At 42.0% G+C, this 26,797-nt stretch overlaps 1 protein-coding gene across 2 annotated transcripts; it reads left to right on the forward strand.

Annotated features, from left to right (window-relative positions):
* The first annotated feature begins 299 nt into the window (after positions 1-299).
* Positions 300-26,797, forward strand: si:ch211-201h21.5 (uncharacterized protein LOC555526 homolog). 2 transcript variants are annotated; one of them, XM_060919848.1, is made up of 7 exons: positions 300-670; positions 11,602-11,793; positions 19,200-19,385; positions 19,472-19,583; positions 19,665-19,801; positions 24,215-24,585; positions 24,821-26,797. In XM_060919848.1, exons 1-6 carry the CDS (start codon positions 341-343, stop codon positions 24,566-24,568), a joined length of 1,311 nt encoding a protein of 436 aa, XP_060775831.1. In that variant the 5' UTR covers positions 300-340; the 3' UTR covers positions 24,569-24,585; positions 24,821-26,797. The 2 variants fall into 2 exon arrangements, with proteins under 2 accessions (XP_060775831.1, XP_060775830.1); XM_060919847.1 differs by having other exon boundaries at positions 301-670; positions 24,215-26,797.

Consider the following 26,797-nt stretch of genomic DNA (forward strand, 5'->3'; position numbering starts at 1 on the left):
GCAGATCATATCCGGATACTTGTACAGAACTGAGTAGGTAATAAAAATATCACGCCGCTGCTTTTTTTTTTTAATATGAAAAATAAATAATGATGAGCTATGTTGGTATATATATTTTTAATGTTTATATTTAGCTATTTTTATACTCAGATGTTGTGTTGGATTACTTTTGAAATAAAAATAGTCAAGGATTAATTAAGGATCGATCAAAGCTAGTGTTTGTGGGAAAAGATTCCGATGTAAATGCAAATACATTTGCAATAGATACGATTTTACAGGACAGTGAGAGAATTACATTTTAAGGCTTTATTCACCTAGTGGACTATAGGAGGTAGAGGGAATGGCTGAGACGAGTGGAGGAAGTGTCGTGGGGGCGGTTGGCAACAACTGGACTGTGACTGGACAGGAATGGGGAGAGGGAAGTGACGGGCCAGGAAGTGAGTTTGTTGACAGGGAACGCGGGAGATTGGAAAGACGGACAGCAAATGCTAGCAACAGGTACAAACGTGAAAAGGATAACAGATCTGATACTGATGAGCTGACTTCTGGTGATGATATCGAAAGAAGGCTGGAATATAAAGTGTTGGTCAGGTTGGAGCAGGAAGGAGCGACTTTTGAGGAGTGGAGTCCGACCCATCTCACTAAGGCATTGCATAAGGAGTTTGGAGAGGTAAGGAGTGCTAAAAAGACAGCGAGTGGGGGTTTGATTGTTGTGTGTAAGGATGAAGAACAGCAGAAGAAAGCAGTCAGTAAGCTAAATGGTAAGAAGGTGAAGTGTGCAATGGTGTTTGACAAAAGACTTATCAGAGGGGTCGTATCAGGTATACCGCTGACGTAATCCATAGCCGATGTGATAGAAGGCATACGTAATGTTAAGGTGAAAGAGGCGAAGCGGTTGAAGACTAAAAGGGATGGTGTGTTGACAGATAGTCTTTCAATTCTGTTGACGTTTGATGAAATCAAGCTACCGGAGAAGGTGTTTATTGGATATATGTGCTATGATGTGAGGATGTAGGTATATCCCCCCACCGCTCAGATGTTTTAATTAAGTTGCAGCGGTTTGTAAAGGGAAGCTGAGGTGCAGCAAATGCAGTGGGGAGCATGAGTATGGCCAATGTGATAAAGACGCCAAACTTAAATGTAGTAACTGCGGAGGCGAGCACAGTTCAGCGTATCGAGGATGTGAGGTAAGCAAGAGAATGCAAGAGGTACAGCGGATTAGAGTGACAGAAGGCATGTCATATGCGCAGGCAGCGAAGAAAGTACCACCTCCAAGGGGAGTGAGGGCAGTGCCACCAGAACAAGTATATCGAAATGAAAGAAAAACGAAAGAGAATGATTGTAAGAAGTGTGAGAAAATTAAGGAAAATACTCTAATTGTGGGGGCGGCACGGTGGTGTAGTGGTTAGCGCTGTCGCCTCACAGCAAGAAGGTCCTGGGTTCGAGCCCTGTGGCCGGCGAGGGCCTTTCTGTGCGGAGTTTGCATGTTCTCCCCGTGTCCGCGTGGGTTTCCTCCGGGTGCTCCGGTTTCCCCCACAGTCCAAAGACATGCAGGTTAGGTTAACTGGTGACTCTAAATTGACCGTAGGTGTGAATGTGAGTGTGAATGGTTGTCTGTGTCTAATGGCCCTTTTCCACTACCCTTTTTCAGCTCGCTTCAGCTCACTTCAGCCCGACACGGCTCGCGTTTCGACTACCAAAAACCAGCACGACTCAGCTCGCTTCAGCCCTGCTTAGCCCCTAAAACTCGCACCGTTTTGGAGTGGGGCTGAAGCGAGCCAAAGCGAGCCGAGTGAGGCTGGGGGCGTGAGCAGACACTCCCCTGTGCACTGATTGGTGAGGAGGAGTGTCCTCACATGCCCACACACGCCCCGCGAGCACGCTGGGATCTGTAAACACCGCAAACCCGGAAGAAGAAGAATTACGAGAATTTCTGAAGCCTTATGCGCCTTGCCTCATCTATACGCTCTTGCCAGTATCTGTTCGCGTTGTCGGTGACAACAAGCCACAGCACCAAGACCAGCAACACTAACGACTCCATGTCCTCCATGTTTATTGTTTACTATTCGGGTCGTGAGACTACCGCTTAAAAGCTCACTGATGTCACTGTTTGCGCTGCTTAACGACATCACCTGACGTCCACCCACTTTCGCTAACTCCACCCAATGTGTCCACCCACTTCCAGCCAGCACGGTTCAGCGCGGTTGTAGTCGAAATGCAGCTCCAACAGCCCCACTCAGCTCGACTCAGCCCAACTCAGCACGGCACGGCTCAGCCGCGTTTGTAGTGGAAAAGCGGCATATGTGTCAGCCCTGTGATGACCTGGCGACTTGTCCAGGGTGTACCCCGCCTTTCACCCATAGTCAGCTGGGATAGGCTCCAGCTTGCCTGCGACCCTGTAGAACAGGATAAAGCGGCTAGAGATAATGAGATGAGATGAGACTCTAATTGTGAGTAAAAGTGACTTTGTATTTTTCATGGCGGATGTGATCAATTGCTCAGCACAGACTGATAGTCGTACCAAGAAAATCCAAATAATTGTTGAAGCAGCTGAGAAATATTTGGGGATAGTAGGGCTGCGCTGGGAAGCAGTAATTCAAGGTTTAAAAGATATTGAGCGATCTCAGTCTCAAGAATGGAGTGCCGATACATAATGGTGTTAATAATTCTGCAGTGGAACGCCAGGAGCTTACTAGCAAATGGGCAGGAATTTAAGGGATACATTGAAAACCTAGATAGTAAGCCCAATGTAATCTGCATTCAAGAATCATGGCTATTACCAAGCTTGGATTTTGTAATTAAAGGGTACAATGCTGTAAGGATGGACAGGGAAGTAGGCAAAGGTGGGGGGGTTGTTACCTTTATAGAAAAGGGGATTCAGTACAGAGAAGTAAGGAGAGGTGAAGAGCTAGAATATGTAACAGTGGAAATATGGTTAAGAGAGGGAAAGATGAATATTATCAACTTTTACAACCCATGCAGGGCATTGCAGATGGAACAGTTAGAAGAGATGTGGAAGGATCTTAGTGGGAAGACAGAGTGTGGTGTGGCGATTTTAATGCTCACAGTACGCTATGGGGGGACGGAGAGGATGGGAACGGAAGGGTGATAGAAGAATTTATTGAGGAAAAGGAGTTGGTTTGTTTGAATGATGGATTAGGCACAAGGGTGGATGTAGCAAGAGGGACGGAATCAGCCATTGATCTCACCTTTGTAACTACGGATATAGCAGACAGGTGTGAGTGGGAAGCAAGGAGAGATGAGACAGTGGGAAGTGACCATTACCCAATCACAACCCAGGTGGGGGTGGGAGTAGGGAAAGAACAGGAGGTAAGAGAGGAGAGATGGATTTTAGAAAAGGCGGATTGGGATAAGTTTAGACAGAGTAGCGAGGAGCTACTACTAAGGGTTGATGTAAATCTAAATGTGGAGAGTTTTAGTACAGAGGTCAGCTGCAGCATAGTCTGTGCTGCTGGGGTTGCAATACCAAAATCAAAACCTAAGGCTCCCATGAGAATTGTACCATGGTGGAATGAGGAGTGTAGAGAAGCCATAAAAGACAGAAACAGAGCGTTTAGACTCCTTAAGAGAACGCATAACTATCAGAACCTTATTGACTACAAGCGGCAGCTAGCTGTAGTAAGGAAAACTGGAGGAAATTTTGCAATTCTATTGGAAGGACTACCCCAGTAGAGAGAGTATGGGGTATGATCAAAAAGATGAAAGGAAATGGAAGGGCGTATGAGTACCCAGTGTTGACTGATGGTGAGAGGACCATAAATGACAGTAAGGAGAAGGCAGAAGTTATGGCAAAGACGTTGGTGAAAGTGCACAGCACAGACAACCTAAGACAAGAAGAGAAAAGAAGTAGAGAAGAAACTCTCAGACAATGAGTTTGACACACAGGCAGGTGAAGAGGAGGAAGTGCTAAACAGAGCTTTCTCAAGACCTGAGCTTAATAGTGCCTTGAGGAAACTAGGGAAAACGGCACCAGGCAAAGACCAAATCTGCTACAGCATGCTCAAAAACTTATCAGAAAAAGGACAAGGGGTACTTCTAAAGTTGTTCAATAAAGTGTGGGAAGCAGGGAAGATCCCAACCGAGTGGAAGAAGGCTGTGATCATTCCAATTAAAAAACCAGGAAAAGATCCCAAGCAGCCTACAAGCTATAGGCCCATAGCTCTGACGTCACATATGGGTAAAACCATGGAGAGAATGGTAAACGTTAGACTCAGCTACTGGGTGGAGACCAAGGGAAGGCTAGAAAGCTACCAAAGTGGGTTCAGAAAAGGAAGAGGGACAATGGACCCAGTGTTATGTCTGGAAGATGAAATAAGGAAGGCACAGATCAAGAAGGAGTCTGTAGCTGCAGTGTTTTTGGACATAGAGAAGGCTTATGACATGCTTTGGAAGGAGGGGTTGCTGATACAGTTAAACCAGATGGGGATCAAGGGGCAAATGTTTCAATGGGTGAAATCATTTCTCTCAGAAAGGTCCATAGCTGTGAGGATAAATGGAAACCTGAGTGAGTGTTACCCTGTGGAAAATGGAACACCGCAGGGTAGCATAATTAGCCCGTTATTGTTTTCTATCATGATTAATAGCATGTTCAAGGACATAAAAAACCTAGCAGGTGTTGTGTTGTTTGCTGATGATGGGGCAATCTGGAAAAGAGAAAGGAATATACAGTATATAACTAAGAAAATGCAACAGGCACTTGATATAGTGCAGGAGTGGGCAATCAAATGGGGCTTTAGGATTTCAGAGGACAAAACAAAATCCATATTATTTACAAAAAAGAGGACAAGTGGGGAATTTAAGTTGAGGCTGGCTGGCAAAGATGTGGAAAAGGTTGAAGCCTTCAAATACCTGGGGCTGTGGTATGACCGGCAACTTACGTGGAATATTCACATTGACAAGATGGTGGACAAATGCAAAAGGGTGCTCAATGTAATGAGGTGCCTGTGTGGAGTGGACTGGGGAGCATCCAGAGCAGCGCTAAGCAGCATTTACACAGGACTGATAAGATCAGTGTTTGATTATGGCTGCATGGCGTATGAGTCAGCTGCGAAGACATCGCTTAGGCGATTAGATGTCGTCCACAACCAAGCCCTTAGGATTTGCTGTGGGGTGAAAAAGACAACACCAGTAGCCGCGCTACAAGTTGAGATGGGGGAGATGCCCCTCCATCTGAGGAGAGACCAACTAGCACTGGTGTACTGGGCAAATTTGAGGGGGCATAGTGAAACACACATGGCACAATCAGTGTTGATGCATAGCCAAGAAAGGGAGAGAGAGGCTAAGAGCTTTGGATGGACCATTGGGCAAAAGGTGGACGAGATGGAGCTCAGCACAGTTTGCGTATCCCCCATAGTGGTGCTCCCTGCAGTACCACCATGGATGTATGATGACCTTAAGGTAGACCTATGGTTGCTTGAGAAGAGACAAGAGGATGAAATAGATAGCAGCATAGTTATGTGGTACATGAGGGAAACATACACAGAGTCACTACAAATCTACACTGATGCATCAAAGAAGGATGAAAAGGTGGGGGTGGCCTATGCCATCCCAAGGGAAAAAGTGGATGTGGCAAAAAGAATCAGTAACAGCTTGGCAGTGTATACAGCTGAATTGATGGCAATATGGTTGGCGCTACAGTGGGTGGAGGATAACAGGCCACATTGGGTTGTGATTGCGTCTGACTCAAGCTCAGCACTCACGAGCTTAAAAAATGTACAGTCTGAGTCAAGGCAAGACATCATTTTTGAAATTGTACATATGGGAAATAACTTGAGGAAGGCTGGGGTTGAAATCACATTTCTATGGGTACCAGCACACATAGGTGTCAAAGGAAATGAGTTGGCTGACACACTTGCCAAGGAGGCCTTAAAAAAGGAAGAAACTGACATTGAAGTGTTATATAGTAAGGCTGAGGTTAAAAGTATTGTCAAGGCCAGGACAAGAAGTAAGTGGCAGAGCATGTGGAATGCTGGGGACACTGGAAGGCAGTACTATGCCATTCAAAACCAAGTGGGAAGAGCCAGGAGCACAAGCAGGGAGAAAAAGGTGGAGGATGTGTTCTCCAGAATGCGTTTTGGACACACAGCACTTAACAGCACACTATACAGGATTAAGAAACATGATGATGGAACCTGTGAGTGCAGTGACAGCCAGGAGACCATAGAACATGTTCTTGTATACTGTCCAAAATACAGTGCTGACAGGGAGGTGCTTATAAGGCACCTACAGAGGGAAAAAGTGGTGTTTAATGTCCAGAACATGCTGCAGTTAAGCACAGGAGAGGTGTGTTTCAACCACCTATGTAGGTTTTTAAAAAACACAGGCCTAATTAACAAAATGTAGCTGGAAATCTGAGTGATTTCTCTTCCTTTTATACATTTTTTTTTCTTTTCTTTTTTTGTTAAGAATTGTGGGTGGTAGATATTCTTGTTCCACACTCCAGTCCAGAGGTGGCGGTAATGCACCAACAAAGCTGGTTGCCAACCGCCATAAAACCCTAAGAAGAAGAAGAAGAAGTGGACTATAGGACCTAGTGTGCGATTTGGGACGCGACCGGTTAAACTGTCACAGGCGCTCAGGGATAGGTCACAGTCATGCGCGCGCTTATTAATTATTCATGAATTCCTTTATCGAGTAGTTTTGCTCGGGTTGCTTTGCTAAAGGTCGCTCGTGGAGCTGTTGACTGAGATCTGCTGCACCAAAATCACCGCTCTAATCTGCTCATTTAGGTCTGTTTGTTTAATAAATCTTAAAACTCAATTGCCCTGTTGTGAATTGTATATAACGCGCTTTAATCATTGTCCTCAAACTCGTTGATTCCTTCGTTATTCTAACTCCGTTCAGAACAGCTTCACTGGCATTACCTTCAGGTTTACTGTCCAAAAGGACATTGATCAGCTGCTCACCTGTTAAACCAGCAGCAGATCAGCATAAGGAGCTGATTTCCACCTGAGCATTTCTCTACAACATTGTTGCCAACTCTTTTCAGGGGGAAACTAGCTAAAGCAAGCTCAAAAAGTCGCCGTGTGACGTCATTAGGAGACTCATTTGCGTACTATTCATTCTTATCAATGGCTTATCAAATTGCAAATAAGGGTGCAAGAAGTAGTAAGATGTTCATTTTGAATATAATAGAATAGAGGTTTATCTGAATAGAAAATAAGATCTATACTAGTGCATCTCAAAAAATTAGAATACCATGAAAAAGTTCCTTTTTTTCATAATTTAATTCAAAAAGGTAAACTTTCATATATTCTATATTCATTACATGTAAAGTGAAATATTTAAAGCCTTTTTTGTTTTAATTTTGATGATTATGGCTTATAGCTCATGAAAATCAGAAATCCAGTATCTCAAATTATTAGAATATTCCCTAAGATCAATCAAAAAAAGGATTTACAATACAGAAATGTCCAACTTCTGAAAAGTATATTCATTTATACACTCAATACTTGGTTGGGGCTCCTTTACCGTGAATTATTGTATCAATGCGGTGTGGCATGGAGGTGATCAGTCTGTGGCACTGCTGAGGCGTTATTGAAGCCCAGGTTGCTTTGATAGTGGCCTTCAGCGTATCTGTATTTTTGGGTCGGGTGTTTCTCATCTTCCTCTTGACAATACCCCATAGATTCTCTATGGGGTTCAGGTCAGGCAAGTTGGCTGGCCAATCAAACACAGTAATATCATGGTCAGCAAACCATTTGGTAATAGTTTTGGCACTGTGGGCAGGTGCTAAGTCCTGCTGGAAAAGGAAATCATCATCTCCAAAAAGCTTGTCAGCAGATGGAAGCATGAAGTGCTCTAAAATCTCCTGGTAGATGGCGGTGTTGACTTTGGACTCGATAAAATACAGTGGACCAACACCAGCAGATGACATGGCACCCCAAATCATCACAGACTGTGGAAACTTCACACTGGGCTTCAAACACCTTGGATTCTGTGCCTCTCCACTCTTCCTCCAGACTCTAGAACCATGATTTCCAAGTTAAATGCAAAATTTACTTTGATCTGAAAAGAGGACTTTGGACCACTGAGCAACAGTCCATTTCTTTCTCTCCTTAGCCCAGATAAGATACTTCTGACATTGTCTCTGGCTCAGGAGTAGCTTGATATTAGGAATGCGAAAGTTGTATCCCCTTTCTTGAAGATGTCTGTTCGTGATGGGTCTTGATACACTGACACCAGCCTCAGTCCACTCCTTGTGAAGCCCTCCCAAGTTCTTGAATCGACTTTTCTTAACAATCCTCTCAAGACTGCGGCCATCCCTGTTGCTTGTGCACCTTTTCCAGCCACCCTTTTCAGCAATGACCTTTTGTGGCTTACCCTCCTTGTGGAGGGCATCAGTGATCATCTTCTGGACAACAGTCAAGTCAGCAGTCTTCCCCATGATTGTGGTTGTGTGTACTGAACTAGACCGAGAGATACACTGTGTTCATGCTGTTTTACTCAAACTCGAAATGAAATATTCTAATATTTTGAGATTTTTTTTGTTTTTGTACTGTATGTCATCTCATCTCATTATCTCTAGCCGCTTTATCCTTCTACAGGGTCGCAGGCAAGCTGGAGCCTATCCCAGCTGACTATGGGCGAGAGGCGGGGTACACCCTGGACAAGTCGCCAGGTCATCACAGGGCTGACACATAGACACAGACAACCATTCACACTCACATTCACACCTACGGTCAATTTAGAGTCACCAGTTAACCTAACCTGCATGTCTTTGGACTGTGGGTGAAACCGGAGCACCCGGAGGAAACCCACGCGGACACGGGGAGAACATGCAAACTCCACACAGAAAGGCCCTCGCCGGCCCCGGGGCTCGAACCCAGGACCTTCTTGCTGTGAGGCGACAGCGCTAACCACTACACCACCGTGCCGCCCACTGTATGTCATACTGATTAAAATAGAAAAATGCTTGAAACCTTTTAGTTTGTTTAATGAGTCTATAATATATAACGTTTTCACTTTCTTAAATAACTGATGGAAAATATTGAACTTTTTCACAAAATTCTAATTTTTTGAGATGCACTAGTATGTTATTTACCAGCTTAAGGTCGGTCCGTATCATGAAATACCGTGACCGAGGTCTTGAAAGTACTGAGCGAGGCCCTCTGGGCCGAGGTCAGTATTCAAGGCCGAGGTCATGGTATTTCACCATACGGACCGACCTTCAGCTGGTAAATAATATATTTATTTTTTTCTTTACCAAATTCTAACAGAAAACGAGAGCGCCCAAAAGGGACAACTGAGCCGAGCCGCCATTTTGAATCCTCATTCACAGCTATAATGCAAATTGCTTCCTCCTCAGTATACAAGTGCACTTCCATGGCAGGAAAAAAAAACTACATTTTGCCGCCTATGTAGTCCTCTATTTATACAAATAGGAGTCATTCAGGATTCAGCCATGTTGTTGCTCGGCGTTAGCAACAGTTAGAGGTTTTTAGCTTTCTCCTGAAATGTTTTATTTGATTTCTTCTTCTTCCTCAGGGTAGTAAAACTCGCTTTTGCTGTGAAGACTGTCGTTATCGCTATCCATGCTGTAAAATTAATGCTAGTCTCCTGAGAAATGCTGGCAAAAATTTATAAGATTTTTGATACTTATAAATAAATCTTAGAAAAAAAAGATAAATGTTGACAAATTCTACTATGTTTGTTGTTGTGAACGAGCGAGTCACCAGAGGTCTGTAACTGGTGTCCGTATCGTAGGATACAGACCCACTCGCCAGCCAATCAGAACGCAGGATTTGATGGAAACCGCACGGCGAAAAAAATAATGTAATTTATTTCTTATACACACTCAGAAAATAAAGTACGTTGTTTTTTTCGCGGTCCGGTTTCCATGAAATTGTTCACTCTGATTGGCTCGCGAGCGGTCCAGAATCCTACGATCTGGACCCCGGTTACAGACCTTTGGTGACTCGCTCGTTCACAACAACAAATATAGTAGCAATTTTTTGTCAACATTTATTTTCGCATTTCTCAGTATAATAGCATTAATTTTACAGCATAGATAGCGATAACATGGGGTGGCACGGTGGTGTAGTGGTTAGCACTGTCGCCTCACAGCAAGAAGGTCCTGGGTTTGAGCCCAGTGGCCGGCGAGGGCCTTTCTGTGTGGAGTTTGCATTTGGTCTGTGTGGGTTTCCTCCGGGTGCTTCGGTTTCCCCCACAGACCAAAGAGGTTAATTGGAGGCTCTAAATTGACCGTAGGTGTGAGTGTGAATGGTTGTTTGTCTCTGTGTGTCAGCCCTGCGATGACCTGGTGACTTGTCCAGGGTGTACCCCGCCTTTCACCCATAGTCAGCTGGGATAGGCTGCACGTCTAATTAACCTAACCTGCACGTCTTTGGACTGTGGGGGAAACCGGAGCACCCAGAGGAAACCCACACAGACATGGGGAGAACATGCAAACTCCACACAGAAAGGCCCTCGCCAGCCTCTAGGCTCGAACCCAGGACCTTCTTGCTGTGAGGCGACAGTGCTAACCACTACACCACCGTGCTGCCTCATTTGGTTCTTGTAAAACGTAATATCTCCAAAAACAAAGTGGTGAGAGGGTGGGACAAACAGTGGTGATCAGTGATTGGTTATAAGGGGACTTTGGTTATCAGTGATTGTCACACTTGCGACCAAAGTCAGGCGTTACACACCGAACCAGCAAACCTGCTTTCTAAACGCACATAACAGCTGCTGTGATGTGAGCTTGGGTGGTATGATGGGGTAGTGGTTAGCATTGTTGCCTCACAGCAAGAAGGTTCTGGGTTCAAACCTAGTGGCTGACAAGGGCCTTTCTGTGTAGAGTTTGCAGGTTCTCCCAGTGTCTGTGTGGGTTTCCTCTGGGTGCTCTGGTTTCCTCTGGGTGCTCCAGTTTCCCCCATTGTCCAAAGACATGCAGTTAGGTTACCTGGCTACTCTAAATTACCCAGATGTGTGAATTGTTGAGAAGAGAAAACCTCTCTAATAATCCAGTAGAAGGCAACAGTAAACCACTACTGTAATTCTTCCCTAGAAACTCGAACCTGCCATCAAGGCAGAACACTAAAGAAGATGTGAGCTGGAGAGCTGTATCAAGGTTAAGACATGCTGAAAAAGTCACTAGGTTTGTTGACTTTTCAATTAAAGGGGTCTAACAAGTCTCCAAGTTGGCAACACTGCTATGCAAGAGAAAGACGGAACTGACTGGGGAAACGTTGCCCCCTTGCAAAGACATGACAATTTAGCCCACCAATGCTATGGTCAAGTTTTATTTTTAAGCACCTAGTATCCAGCTGCACACAGAATGTCCTGAATGTGTGAATACCTTTCAAGCAGTGAAGGAAGAAAGCAGACTGTCATGAAGAAAACCCAAGTTAATAATTAGTGTATATTATAAATGAATCATTAACTGACATTTGCATCTGTAGCTCAACAGAGCAGTTCTTCTGCCTTCCAGCTCAATGTGTCAGGAATTTGACAGGTATATCTGTGTATTTCCAAACGTGACTCAGTATTTGTTTTGTGGTTGTTTTTTAAGATGGGAATCAAAGTCAGTGATCATCACTGAATCTCATGATGCTCATAAGTGAATGATGTGGTCTCCAGGTAATCAAGATGAGTCAGAAGCTGATGATTATCGACACTGACTGCGGCATAGACGATGCCCAGGCTATAATGTTGGCTCTCGCCTCATCCAGTGTGAAGATCCTGGGCATCACCTGCTGCTTTGGAAACAGTGACGTGGACAACGTGTGTCAGAATGTACTGCGTGTATTGTCCGTGTGTCAGCGTACTCAGGTGGGTCCGGTGCACACCACAGCCACAACTTCTGACATCTGTATAAATATACAAAGATTTTTCAGAGTGGGAGATGTACGTGTGATTGTGAATGAACAGTTACACATTCAGTGGTTGTACTGGACTGCCCAAGTCTTACATTTGCTTCAGTGGATAAACGGACCTGGATACTGTAGATTTGCCCCGAAGAACTGTTGCTATAATCAGAAATACTGTCCTGTGCTCATCCAAGGATTCATATTCACAAAGTACTTCTCCTGATCATCCTTTTTAAATACTTAAACTAGAGTAGGTCATTTTTTAAGAAGTATCTTTTTGTTATATTTCTTGAAATTCTGTTTACATCCTAACAGCGGTGAATAAATCAAATGCTCGGACAATAAAAAAAATAAAAAATAAATCCTGTCTACCTACACGCACTCTGCCTGTGCACTCATTGCACATGACTGGAGTTTTCCTCAAGGTTATATCGACATATTCCAGACATATTGCTAAAGCTAGCAAGCTAGTCAACATCAGTGAGTACTAACAATAGCAATGTTCATTGTTTGCATTCATTATGTCATTCATAACGTGAGGTGTTACATGAGAATGAGATATGAGGTAGCTGGATATGACAATGGGGCACTAACCCCCCCCCAAAAAAAAACTCTCGTGTGGACTCGTCCTTCAGTAGTACTCTGGCAGTACGCGTTCATGCATTTTGGAGGAGTGGCTTTGGAGGACGGGCTGAAGGGTGGGGATGAGATTTTTTTTTTTTTTTTGGTTGGATACATTCAAAATCTGGGCGGTACGGTGGTGTAGTGTTTAGCGCTGTCGCCTCACAGCAAGAAGGTCCAGGTTTGAGCCCCATGGCCGACGAGGGCCTTTCTGTGCGGAGTTTGCATGTTCTCCCCGTGTCCGCGTGGGTTTCCTCCGGGTGCTCCGGTTTTCCCCACAGTCCAAAGACATGCAGGTTAGGTTAACTGGTGACTCTAAACTGACCGTAGGTGTGAATATGAGTGTGAATGGTTGTCTGTGTCTATGTGTCAGCCCTGTGATGACCTGGCGACTTGTCCAGGGTGTACCCCGCCTCTCGCCCGTAGTCAGCTGGGATAGGCTCCAGCTTGCCTGCGACCCTGTAGGACAGGATAAAGTGGCTAGAGATAATGAGATGAGACATTCAAAATCTAGCTTACTCTTGCTTGTTTCTCCAAAATGACCTACCCTAGCTTTAACGCTTTTTTTTTTTTTTTTTTATACTGTAATGATTTATAATCCCACTAAGCTGGTGTCACACAAAAAGGATTGGTTCCATTTTCACTGTGGTATTTCTCAAGGTTTCTTCCTCATGTCTGGGTTTCTCACTAAGGATCTGCCTTTACATCCAGCTTTCTGATGTTTATTCTTAAGTGATATCAAATCGAATTAGCAGCTATGCCTCATGGTGGACACCAGGGTTTCTAACAATCCTAATGGCTTTGCATATATAAAATGCTCAGAATTAATTGATTAAAATAAGACATTTTTGCACCCAGAGAAAACATAGGAATGTGTTATTTGCACCCAATTTAGTGCTTGCCAATATAATAGGTTAAATTTTAGTGAGATGGCTTTCTAATGAACTTGGCTATTCTGTAGAAAGGAAGAATTAACAGATAATTTTAAAAAAAATCTCAAATGTTATTCAAAGAATTAGCTAAATATTCACACACTCACTTTCAGTAAGTGCTTTATCTTGATCAGGGACGCAGTAGATTCAGAGCCTGTCCCAGGAACACTGGATATGGAGTGTGAGTACATCCTGCCTGGGCCTCTGGTCCATCCATTGCAGGGCACCATACATGCATACACCATTAACAGGAGCTCATCAACCTACAGTGCCTTGCAAAAAGTATTCATCCCCCTTGGTGTTTGTCCTGTTTTGTTGCATTACAAGCTGGAATTAAAATGGATTTTTGGAGGGTTAGCACCATTTGATTTACACGACATGCCTACCACTTTAAAGGTGCACATTTTTTTAAAAAAAATTTTTATTGTGACACAAACAATAAGATGAAAAAACAAATCTGGAGTGTGTAGGTGTAATTAATGATTGTGTATTCAAGATTGGATAAGTGATCAATCTTTAATAATTACATGAAATCAGTCTCATTAAATTTGAAGGTTAATAATTAAAATGAATCAATCCTATTGAATCGTTTAATTTGACTCATTTGAATTGAATCATACCATAGAATCAGTCTCATTGAATTGGTTGAAGTGAATCATTCAAATGAATCATCCAGTGAGTCATTCGGTGAATCACTCAGTGAATCATTTAGTGAATCATTTAGTGAATCGTTTAAAGAATCAATTGAAGAATCGTTTAAAATGTGATAATTCAAATTTATCACTTACCAAACTGCATCTAATTATTCATACACCTTAAGAGTTCTTTTGCGATGTGGGCGACTTCAAAAGTATTTAGAACAGCAGATAGACACCACACAATTTCAATGATAATGGAGTTTATTATAAGAAAAAAAGGAAATTAATAAAAAAAAGGGAAAAATAAGAATTTAATAATTGAATGGCAACAGAATGAAATCTTTATAACAGAGTAGGTCTGTGTGTGTGTGTGTGGTGGGGGGGGTAGCCGAGTGATTAGCTATATGGCTACACTAGACACCATGTGGTCGTGGCCTAAGGCCACATGTTTGTCTGTTAGCCACAAAGCTAAAGAGGCTAGGCCTAGTGGTGATTAGCTATATATGCTAACTAGACAAAGAAAAGCTAGGCCTAGTGAACTGTGTCAAAAACCAGAAATTAATGATTAAAATACATTCAAACAGTCATCTGTAGTTTATATGGCTTTAAATGTAAACAGGAGAATTGCTATCAAGGTTGAATTAAACTTAGGACTTAGGATATTATCTAAAGCTGAAATACCGGCCTACTGATGAGAACAAAGGAGAGGAGGAGGGGTCGACACGGGTTTCCTTTTGTAGAACAAAGGAATTTAGCTCTCTTGCTAGCTAAAACATGTGTGAAACCCGGATACGTGTGAGTAATGAATTAGAATGTTAGGAGAGAGAGAGAACATGCAAGACTTATTGATTAACCAAATTAAAATCAATAGTACCAAATAATAATCAACAATAATACAGTGTGCACACTTATTCCTGAATATAACTTCACACTTAGTGAATAACTAATTCCTAAGACTAATCTTTCGCCCAGTGCCTTTTCTTACTGCAAAACTCTCATCTTCTGTAGGAGCAGAGTCTGTGTAGGAATGGCAGCCTGCAGAGGTTGTGTGGAAGCGCTTCGGTGGGGGAGAGAGAGAGAGAGAGAGAGCGGTTGCTCTGAAGTTTTCTTTGAAGATCTTCGTAGTTCGTGAGAAGTTCTGATCAGGCAGGGTTAGGATGATCCAGCCGCTCCCAACACCAATAAAACTGCCTATTTGGTTGCAGTCTAGTACGTACTAAAAGAAATAACTGAAAGAACCGGGTTATAACTCACTTGAGTTAGAGTGCGCGCATTTCCGGAGTCCACCATGATCAAGGGTGGATAGAAGGAGGAGAATGTTCTAAAACGTTTCTTGCACGAAAGAGTCGTGGTTTCGGACGGTCCGATGGTGAGCGTCTCTCTATGGTCTGTCCTCTGCTGAGTTCAGACACCAGAGACAAAGAAAATGGTGTTTCCAAGTCTCTTATGTGAAACCTGAGGAATGATGTACGTGATCCCGCCCAGGCGTGACGTAGTCAATGCGGAAGTTGGCTGGGAGTTGTAGTTCTTAGACACAAGATGGCGGCATGATACCTACAAGTGTGCATAAGTATTCCCCCCCAAAAGTCAATACTTTATAGAGCCACCCTTTGCTACAATTACAGCTGCAAGTCTCTTGGGGGTATGTCTCTATTAGCTTAGCACGTCTAGCCACTGGGATTTTTGTCCATTCCTCAAGGCAAAACTGCTCCAACTTCAAGTTAGATGGGTTGCGCTGGTGTATAGCAATCTTCAAGTTATGCCACAGATTCTAAATTGGATTGAGGGTCTGGGCTTTGACTAGGCCATTCCAAGACATTTAAGTGTTTCCCTTTAAACCACTCCAGTGTAACTTTAGCAGTATGTTTAGGGTCATTGTCCTGTTAGACTGTGAACCTTCATCCCAGTCTCAAACCTCTGGCTGACTCAAACAGGTTTTCCTCCAGAATTGCCCTGTATTTAGGACTTAGGATATTATCTAAAGCTGAAATACCGGCCTCCTGATGAGAACAAAGGATTGCAATGGACAAAAATCCCAGTGGCTAGACATGCTAAGCTAATAGAGACATACCCCTCTTTGTCATCTTTCCTTCAGTTCTGACCAGCTTTCCTGTTCCTGCAGATAAAAAACATCCCCACAGCATGATGCTGCTGCCACCACCATGCTTCATTGTAGGGATGGTGTTCTCAGGGTCTTGGGTTTGCGCCACACATGGCATTTCCCATGATGTACAAAAAGATCAATTTTTGTCTCATTTGGCCAGAGACTCTTCTTCCATATGTTTGGGGAGTCTACCACATGATACTGGGCAAATTCCAAATGTGATTTTTTTTTTTTTTTTAAGGAATTACTTTTTTCTGGCCACTCTTCCATAAAGTCCCACTCTGTGGAGTGTACGGCTTAAAGTGGTCCTGTGGACAGATACTCCCATCTCCACTGTGGATCTTTGCAGCTCCTTTAGTGTTATCATTGGTGTCTTTGTTGCATCTCTGATTAATGCCCTCCTTGCCCGGTCTATGCGTTTTGGTGGGCAGCCTTCTCTTGTCAGGTTTGTAGTGGTGCCATATTCTTTCTATTTTGCTGTAATGGATTTAATGGTGCTCCCTGGGATATTCAAAGTTTGGGATATTTTTTTATAACCCAGGGCTCGACATTAACAGTAGCCCGATTGCCCGGGGCAACCATTCAATAGACTCGGACAACCAGACTCTCTCACAAATGCTTGCCCGATCGGGCAGCTACCCAAATATGTCAACTTGCGTGAAAAACGATGTTTATTCATTCATATTATGATGAAATTCCATCACGATTTGCGATTGTTTGACTTGGAAAGACTGCATCCATGTTATTACGGGATGTTCATCAACTAGCGGAATTCACATTTGCACATCGCAGGCTCGCAATGCAGTTTCCCATTGCTAATAATTATCGCGTAGTGCATATTCAGCGTTCTATTGGTATGTCCTTCACTACATGACTAATTACCGCATTACTCACACGGGGTGCTAGTGTCAGTGCTTGTTGATACAGACAGCGTCTGAGAAGGTTGAATAATAAATAAAAAAATAAACATTAAAAAAGTCACAAACTTTGGCATTATGTCTGGTTTGGAGAAATTTGGTTTTAAAATAAAACGAAGACAAGGAAAAGAAAAAGAAAACTCAATCAAGCTAATCAGTGGATTCAAAGAAACTGTATGAGGTGAAAAGGCAAAGAACTGTTATTCCCAGCTGGTATTCAGAGTTTCCTGGATTGTAATTGTGGAATTATAGAATTATGAGCGCACAAAAGAAGAACACAATGCACATTCATGGTGGTTTACACAAAAAGTGGTTAGACACGATATAATTGAACCCAGAAACCAAGGGAACACAAAGAAGGATAAGAAAATCAACAAAATAAGCTTTTAAGAGGCATTAGTAGAGCATGCGAGTGAACATTGTGTTGTAAGCATATGTGTTTGTGGCATATTCAAAGGAAAAAAGTATGTAATATTTGGGCAACCATATTCTGAGTTCGGGCAACCAGATTTCTACAAATGGTTGCCCGAATGGGCAACCATGTCTCAAAGTTAACATAGAGCCCTGTAACCCACCCCTGATCTATACTTCTCCCCAACTTTGTCTCTGACCTGTTTGAAGTGCTCCTTGGTTTTCATGTTGCTTGCTTAGTAGTGTTGCAGAGTCAGGGTCCTTCCAGAACAGGTTGATTTATACAGACATCATGTGACCGATCATGTGACACTTTGATTGCACACAGGTGGATCTTAATCAGCTAATTATGTGACTTATGAAGTGAATTAGTTGGACCAGCTCTTATTTAGGGGTTTCATACGAAAGGGGGTGAATACCTATGCACACTCCAGATTTCTGTTTTTCATCTTAATTATTGTTTGTGTCACAATAAAACAACAATGTGCACCTTTAAAGTGGTCGGCATGTTGTGTAAATCAAATGGTGCTAACCCTCCAAAAATCCATTTTAATTTCAGCTTGTAATGCAACAAAACAGGACAAACACCAAGGGGGATGAATACTTTTGCAAGACACTGTACTGGCATGTTATTGAGAGGAAACCAGGAATCCCATGCAGTCACAGAGAGAACATGTGAATCTCTACACAGACTATGGCCATTAGGGTTATGACTGTGAAAGTGTTTTCAAAATTTCTACTTTCCTGATGTTGCATTTGGTGAACTTTTACTCATATATTACTTTTTTGAAGTTATTTTTATTGGGTCATGCAAAAACCTCCCGCACCCAGCATCACCTCACTTTTGATAAATACATGTATATTAAATAAATAAATCATGATTATAAAATAAATTCATTGAAAGATTTGTAAAGTACTTTTATATAACAATAAATTGCTTAACAATTGTTGTAATAATAATTATAATTGTTAATAATTAACAATTGTTGTAATAATTATAATTGTTAATAATTAACAATTGTTGTAATAATAATTATAATTGTTAATAATTAACAATTATTATTACAATTGTTAAGCAATTTATTGTTATATAAAAGTACTTTACAAATCTTTCAATGAATTTATTTTATAATCATGATTTATTTATTTAATATACATGTATTTATCAAAAGTGAGGTGATGTTGGGTGCAGGAGGTTTTTGCATGACGCAATAAAAATAACTTCAAAAAAGTAATATATGAGTAAAAGTTCACCAAATGCAACATCAGGAAAGTAGAAATTTTGAAAACACTTTCACAGTCATAACCCTAATGGCCATGCTACCCACTCCACATAACCACAACTGCTAAAATGCGGTGGCGCCTTTCTGTGCAGAGTTTGCATGTTCTTCTTTGCTTGTGTGGGTTTCCTCTGGGTTTCCTCCAACAGTCCAAAGACGTGCAAATTAGGTCAACTCTAAATTGCCCATAAGCGTCAATGAGTGTGAGTGGTTGTTTATCTCTGTGTTAGCCCTGCGATAGATTGGCGACATGCCCAGGGTGAACCCCGCCTCTCGCCTGAAGTTGGCTGGGATTGGCTTCAGCTTCCACGGCACCCTAATGGATAAGTGGTGTAGATAATGGATGGACTGGTTTTGTTTAATATGACTTAAATCTCAAGGTATACCAGAGACAAATAATTCAGGGAGCTATAATGTACATAGAAAAAGACATGAGCCTGTGGACTTATGGGTGTCTTTTTTCAGATTCCTGTCTTTCGAGGGGCAGCTCGCCGTTTGGTTGGAACAACAAATCCATTCAAAGATCATTTCGGGACAGATGGCTTGGGAGATGTTCTACAGGACAGAGATTCAGATGTTTGGAAAGCACAAATACAGAAAGAGCATGCGGTTAATTCTTTGATCAGATTGGTAAACAAGCATCCAGGGCAGGTAGGGAAAACTGATGATAGTTAATAATATACTTGGCAACCTTTTTCTTCCCTCTTGTGGTTGACTGTGTCTTATTCATGTCAAAGGTCTCTCTTGTGGCTCTGGGTCCGCTCACAAATTTAGCTCTGGCTGTTAGAATGGATCCCAGCATTCCGCAAAAGCTGAAGGATTTGTACATTATGGGGGGCAACATGGAAGGTAAGAGCATCAGAGCCCTGTACTGCTTACTTAATGAGTAGCATTGCTTGGATTATGCAGCATTTCTCTTTTATTGTGTAGGTAAGGGAAATATAATGCCATGTGCAGAGTTTAACTTCTTTATGGATCCCGAGTCTGCCTATATAGTCCTAGAGGAATATCTGTGTCCCACACACATAGCCACCTGGGAGTTTACCTGCAGAAACAAGCTCTCTTGGGTAAGAATCAAATACCTGTATGGAAAAATCACACCAGCAGTCTACACTTAGTCCTATTTCTTAAGCTTAAGATGTTAAAAACATTTTTAATGCTATATAATTATTACTGATAAGAAAGGAATAAAATACAATGAGGTGTTCTGTTATGGAAAAATAATCAGTGACCGGGTTGATTCATGTGGAGTTCCTGCTACCATTCAGAAGTGTATTATTTTAAAATAACGGCACATCTAATCTGATGTTTTATTTCCTGTACACCACAGTACAGTACAGTTTCTAGTGATTTAATTTTATACAACATCCACAAGACAAATTAGTTCCTGTTATCACCATCATTCTTCTGCACTAATCCTGGAGACCAAGGACTAAATGTCTCCTTGCAGAAAACTTCACCATATCAACAATTAAATGTTTTTCTGTATTACATAACACTTTATTATTTCAGTTTAGATTATGCAGCACATCCACCATACAAGTCTGTGCATTAGTTGTTACTACAGAGACAATAACATATTCTAATAAGTGCATTAATATAAATCCGTGATTTGCTTTGCAGACAGAAAATTATCACCTTCTGACCAGATGTGAGAATTGAACATCATACAGTATACTAGTGCATCTCAAAAAATTAGAATATAGTGGAAAAAGTTCAATATTTTCCATTAGTTAAATTGAAAATTTTATATATTCTAGACTCATTACATGTAAACCAAAATGTTTCAAGCATTTTTCAATTTTAATTTTGATAATTATGGCCTACAGTGCAAGAAAAAAAAAAAGCCATCTCATAATATTAGAGTATTTCGTTTTGAGTAAAACAATATAAAATACCATGCGTCTCTCGGTCTAGTTCAGTACACGCAACACAATCATGGGGAAGACTGCTGACTTGACAGTTGTCCAGAAGACGATCATTGACACCCTCCACAAGGAGGGTAAGCCACTGAAGGTTATTGCTGAAAAGGCTGGCTGGAAAAGGTGCACAAGCAACAGGGATGGTCTTGATGGCCAGGGATGGCCTTGAGAGGATGGTCAAGAAAAGTCAATTCAAGAACTTGGGAGAGCTTCACAAGGAGTGGACTGAGGCTGGTGTCAGTGCACCAAGAGCTACCACACACAGACGTCTTGAGGAAAGGGGCTACAGCTGTCACATTCCTAATATCAAGCCAGTCCTGAACCAGAGACAATGTCAGAAGCATCTTACCTGGGCTAAGAAGAGAAAGAACTGGACTGTTGTTCAGTGGTCCAAAGTCCTCTTTTCAGATCAAAGTAAATTTTGCAGTTCATTTGGAAATCAAGGTCCGAGAGTCTGGAGGAAAAGTGGAGAGGCACAAAATCCAAGGTGTTTGAAGTCCAGTGTGAAGTTTCCACAGTCTGTAATGATTTGGGGTGCCATGTCATCTGCTGGTGTTGGTCCAAGTCCAAAGTCAACACAGCCATCTACCAGGAGATTTTGGAGCACTTCATGCTTCCATCTCAGTGTTTCCCCTAGAAAATGTTTGAAGGTGCGGTGGCAAGACCTGCGCTCAGACGTCCCACCCCAGTACGAGGATACGGGAGCATTCTGAGAAATTTTTTGACAAAACACACTCTAAAATGGTGACCCTTTGTAAGGGAATAAATGAATAAACCTAGTCTTGAAAGACTAGGTAATTAACACAACAAAGACTGAGTGGCAGAATTGGTTGATATTAAAGTAGCCACAAAATACTTGCCATGGTCAGTGTGGTAAAGCCAAGGTTTGTATCTGGGCTTGTCAACCCATGTAGGGTCCCAGCCCGTGGCCCTGTGTTTGCCCTTCTTTTGGCTGCTCTCCTCTCTCTCTTCCCTCTTTTCACATTCTCTTTCCTGTTCTGGCAGTCTGCTTTGCTCTCCTGCTTGATTACTGCTACCTGCCTAAAATGTTCATATTTTCAAAACATTTACATGGACATTTTGAAATTAACGTGGTTTTGATAATTTCTGATCTGATATGGCATTTCGCAGATGATCACACACCCACTGACGTTCGGAAAAAGGGCTGTGTTTAAAAACTCGCGTCGGTGTTGTACTTTCTGCAACAGTGTATGCTCGAATTAGGGATGGACATCACATAACCAATAGCCTAGATTAATCGATAATTGACCATTAAGAATTTCGTTAAGAAGAATGACGTTCATCGACAAAAATGAATAGCCTATAGGTTGTTGCGTTGTGCAAGTCTTCAAGCAATGAATTTCGCTGTCTGTCACAGACAAACATTTGGCCGTACCCTGGCTTCAGTTACCTACGAGCTTCCGTAGCGTAGGTCAATCGCTTAAAAATCAACATGAAGCAGCACGGCGAAGTGTGGTGTGGGACCATTTTTAAATGTCCAAGTTTACTGTCATCACTATAATGGAGCGTATAAATCCAATTCATCCACAACAAAAATGATGTAGCCTACCATTTGAACAGCGCGCACCAGAGCCTTGTAAAATGACGGTGGCGGTTCATCTCAATTCCAACTATCGACTCGGTGTTAGACTACGGACAAGAAGGAGCTGGAACATCTCATAGTAAAACTGAGATAGTTAAATACAAACGTTATGGCTTTGGTTCTAAAAACACACCGAAGAGGGTCTGAAGTTTCGATATTTAGTGTATAGGCTAAAATACTAAAACTAAAATATCTAAAAATAATTGATTACAAAGACGTGTTTTTATTATGAAAATAAATCGAAGAGGGTCTGAAATATTGATCTTAAGAGTATTTAGGCTTATCTGTAAATGGGATGATGGTGTCGTCCGTTCGCCTATATAGCCTATTAAAACACCGACACCGGCCGCCATGGAACCTAATGGGATAAATTATAGCAATAATTATGATTACTTTAATATAAAGATGTTAATTATTATTCGATTATTCATCGTTAATTCTCCCGACAATCGGCGAAGAAAACGTAGCAGTTAGTTTACCTCAGGTTGGCTTGGCTACGCTGCTCCAGGAGGAACGTTGTCCAATCAGAGCCCACGGCGACCCGTGGAAACCAATCAAGTAACTGCTAGCTCGGCCAGTGGAACTGCGCTTCGCCCCAAACGCAAAGACTGGGCAAGCAACGGATAATGTAGTCGAATACATATAGCTCCTAGGGGTATTCCTGAAGGTGCGGCGGCAAATATCAAGGTGCGGCGGCCCGCCGCAGCCAATTGTACATAGCGGAAACACAGCATCTACTGACAAGCTTTATGGAGATGCTGATTTCCTTTTCCAGCAAGACTTAGCACCTGCCCACAGTGCCAAAACTGCTACCAAATGGTTTGCTGACCATGATATTACTGTGCTTGATTGATTGGCCAGCCAACTCACCTGGCCTGAACCCCATAGAGAATCTCTGGGGTATTGTCAAGAGGAAGATGAGAAACACCCGACCCAAAAATACAAAAATTTCTGGGCTTCAGTAACACCTCAGCAGTGCCACAGGCTGATGGCCTCCATACCACACCGCACTGATGCAGTAATTCATGGTAAAGGACCCTCAACCAAGTATTGAGTGTATAAATGAACATACTTTTCAGAAGTTGGACATTTCCGTATTGTAAATCTTTTTTCTGACTGATCTTAGGAAATATTCTAATAATTCGATGTACTGGATTTATGATCATGAGCTATAAGCCATAATCATTTTTTTTTAAAAGTCTTGAAATATTTCACTTTACGTGTAATTAATATAAAAATAGATTAAGTTTACCTTTTTCAAGTCAAGTCAACTTTGTTAAATATGCTATACATGCTCGACATAGGGCGGCACGGTGGTGTAGTGGTTAGCGCTGTCGCCTCACAGCAAGAAGGTCCTGGGTTCGAGCCCCGGGGCCGGCGAGGGCCTTTCTGTGTGGAGTTTGCATGTTCTCCCCGTGTCCGCGTGGGTTTCCTCCGGGTGCTCCGGTTTCCCCCACAGTCCAAAGACATGCAGGTTAGGTTAACTGGTGACTCTAAATTGACCGTAGGTGTGAGTGTGAATGGTTGTCTGTGTCTATGTGTCAGCCCTGTGATGAACTGGCGACTTGTCCAGGGTGTACCCCGCCTTTCGCCCGTAGTCAGCTGGGATAGGCTCCAGCTTGCCTGCGACCCTGTAGAAGGATAAAGCGGCTAGAGATAATGAGATGAGATGAGATGCTCGACATACAGCACAGATGAAATTTCAGTCCTCTCTGACCCACGGTGCAAACAGGCAATGCAATAAATAAAAATAGAATAACTGAAATAAACACTCTAAATAAGCAATAGACTAAACACTCACATGTATATGTGTGTGTATTATTTTTTTGAATTAAATTACAAAAAAAGGAAAAACATTCATGACATTCTAATTTTTTTGAAGATGCACTAGTATATTAGCCTGCTTCATTGAGATTGCACGCACATTAATTTTTCTACTCACCTTTTTATTTTAGGAGTTCTTTGATGAACTGATTGGACAGGACACACCAGCTGCTCGTTTTATGAAGATGATCACCTCCAAATGTTGGGCTTTCTCCCGGGAGCCTGGAAGTAATGCAAAAGATGTACTTTTCGGACCAGGGTTTGTGCCTTACGATACCTATGCCGTTGCAGCATGTGTGGATGACAGTGTGATCACAGAAAGCATAGAGTGTGGTGTTCGTGTGGAGATTCAGGGACAGCTTGGCCAAGGCATGATGGCATTGGATTTCACAGGCAAGCTGAAAAGTCATCGGGTGTTTGTTATGAAGACATGTGACCTCACCAAGTTCAGGGCCATGCTCATGGCTTCCTTACAGCAACCATGAGGAGTTACAACAGTTTAGTGGGTGAAGATTTCATATTCTATTCATCCATTTTGGATTTTAAAGAAAAATCTTCTCATTTCAGCTTCTGGACTGTTTAGGCATTTCTAAATTAGTACAAGTTCATAGGACATCAGTAAACACAACTCCAGTGCCAAGTTGGCACACTTAAACCCCATTTACATTTGTGTTGTGCCTGTAGGTTTCACACCTCAGTAAACGAGAATGATATATGTATATTACATTGTTCCATAGGGTCAGCCTCTCGAGCACCTGCGGAGCTGTTGATGGTTTACAGACTTGATCATGGACCCAGCTGTGTTAAGAGGGAAGCATTGATGCTGGTATAGGGGGTTTGAATCATGCTATTTGAATGCAAATATATGAAATTGTGATTTCTTGTACAACCCAGATTCCAAAAAAAGTTGGGACAAAGTACAAATTGTAAATAAATAAAAACGGAATGCAATGATATGGAATTTTGAAACTTCCACATTTTATTCAGAATAGAACATAGATGACATATCAAGTGTTTAAACTGAGAAAATGTATCATTTAAAGAGAAAAATTAGGTGATTTTAAATTTCATGACAACACCACATCTCAAAGTTGAGACAAGGCCATGTTTACCACTGTGAGACATCCCCTTTTCTCTTTACAACAGTCTGTAAACGTCTGGGGACTGAGGAGACAAGTTGCTCAAGTTTAGGGATAGGAATGTTAACCCATTCTTGTCTAATGTAGGATTCTAGTTGCTCAACTGCCTTAGGTCTTTTTTTGTCGTATCTTCCATTTTATGATGCGCCAAATGTTTTCTATGGGTGAAAGATCTGGACTGCAGGCTGGCCAGTTCAGTACCCGGACCCTTCTTCTATGCAGCCATGATGCTGTAATTGATGCAGTATGTGGTTTGGCATCGTCATGTTGGAAAATGCAAGGTCTTCCCTGAAAGAGACGTCTGGATAGGAGCATATGTTGCTCTAGAACCTGGATATACCTTTCAGCATTGATGGTGTCTTTCCAGATGTGTAAGCTGCCCATGCCACACGCACTAATGCAACCCCATACCATCAGAGATGCAGGCTTCTGAACTGAGCGCTGATAACAACTTGGGTCGTCCTTCTCCTCTTTAGTCCGAATGACACGGCGTCCCTGATTTCCATAAAGAACTTCAAATTTTGATTCATCTGACCACAGAACAGTTTTCCACTTTGCCACAGTCCATTTTAAATGAGCCTTAGCCCAGAGAAGACGTCTGTGCTTCTGGATCATGTTTAGATACGGCTTCTTCTTTGAACTATAGAGTTTTAGCTGGCAACGGCGGATGGCACGGTGAATTGTGTTCACAGATAATGTTCTCTGGAAATATTCCTGAGCCCATTTTGTGATTTCCAATACAGAAGCATGCCTGTATGTGATGCAGTGCCGTCTAAGGGCCCGAAGATCACGGACACCCAGTATGGTTTTCCGGCCTTGACCCTTACGCACAGAGATTCTTCCAGATTCTCTGAATCTTTTGATATTATGCACTGTAGATGATATGTTCAAACTCTGCAATTTTACACTGTCGAACTCCTTTCTGATATTGCTCCACTATTTGTCGGCGCAAAATTAGGGGGATTGGTGATCCTCTTCCCATCTTTACTTCTGAGAGCAGCTGCCACTCCAAGATGCTCTTTTTATACCCAGTCATGTTAATGACCTATTGCCAATTGACCTAATGAGTTGCAATTTGGTCCTCCAGCTGTTCCTTTTTTGTACCTTTAACTTTTCCAGCCTCTTATTGCCCCTGTCCCAACTTTTTTGAGATGTGTTGCTGTGATGAAATTTCAAATGAGCCAGTATTTGGCATGAAACTTAAATATCTCACTTTCGACATTTGATATGTTGTCTATGTTCTATTGTGAATACAATATCAGTTTTTGAGATTTGTAAATTATTGCATTCCGTTTTTATTTACAATTTGTACTTTGTCCCAACTTTTTTGGAAATCGGGGTTGTATATTTACCATGCACTTCACCTTAAATTTCTCATGATTGAAATCACTGTATCACAATTGTACTGGTTTAAAGGTAGATTTCTAATTGAACAGACGTTATCCATCTTTAGCCCACACATTACACAATTTTTTATTTTTATATATAAATTTTTTTTAACGTCGAATTGCCAACACCCATGTTGCACAATATGCTAATAAAAATACAAGTGGGAAAAACAACAACTACACCGTA

Source organism: Neoarius graeffei, chromosome 4 (genome assembly GCF_027579695.1).
Source record: "Neoarius graeffei isolate fNeoGra1 chromosome 4, fNeoGra1.pri, whole genome shotgun sequence".
Taxonomy (NCBI): Eukaryota; Metazoa; Chordata; class Actinopteri; order Siluriformes; family Ariidae; genus Neoarius; species Neoarius graeffei.

Coding starts and splice junctions, on each gene's coding strand:
- si:ch211-201h21.5 (XM_060919848.1), top strand. CDS start 341: ATGGCTGAGACGAGTGGAGGAAGTGTCGTGGGGGCGGTTGGCAACAAC. Junction 11,794..19,199: donor CCGTGTGTCAGCGTACTCAG/GTGGGTCCGGTG, acceptor GTCTTTTTTCAG/ATTCCTGTCTTTCGAGGGGC. Junction 19,386..19,471: donor TAAACAAGCATCCAGGGCAG/GTAGGGAAAACT, acceptor TTCATGTCAAAG/GTCTCTCTTGTGGCTCTGGG.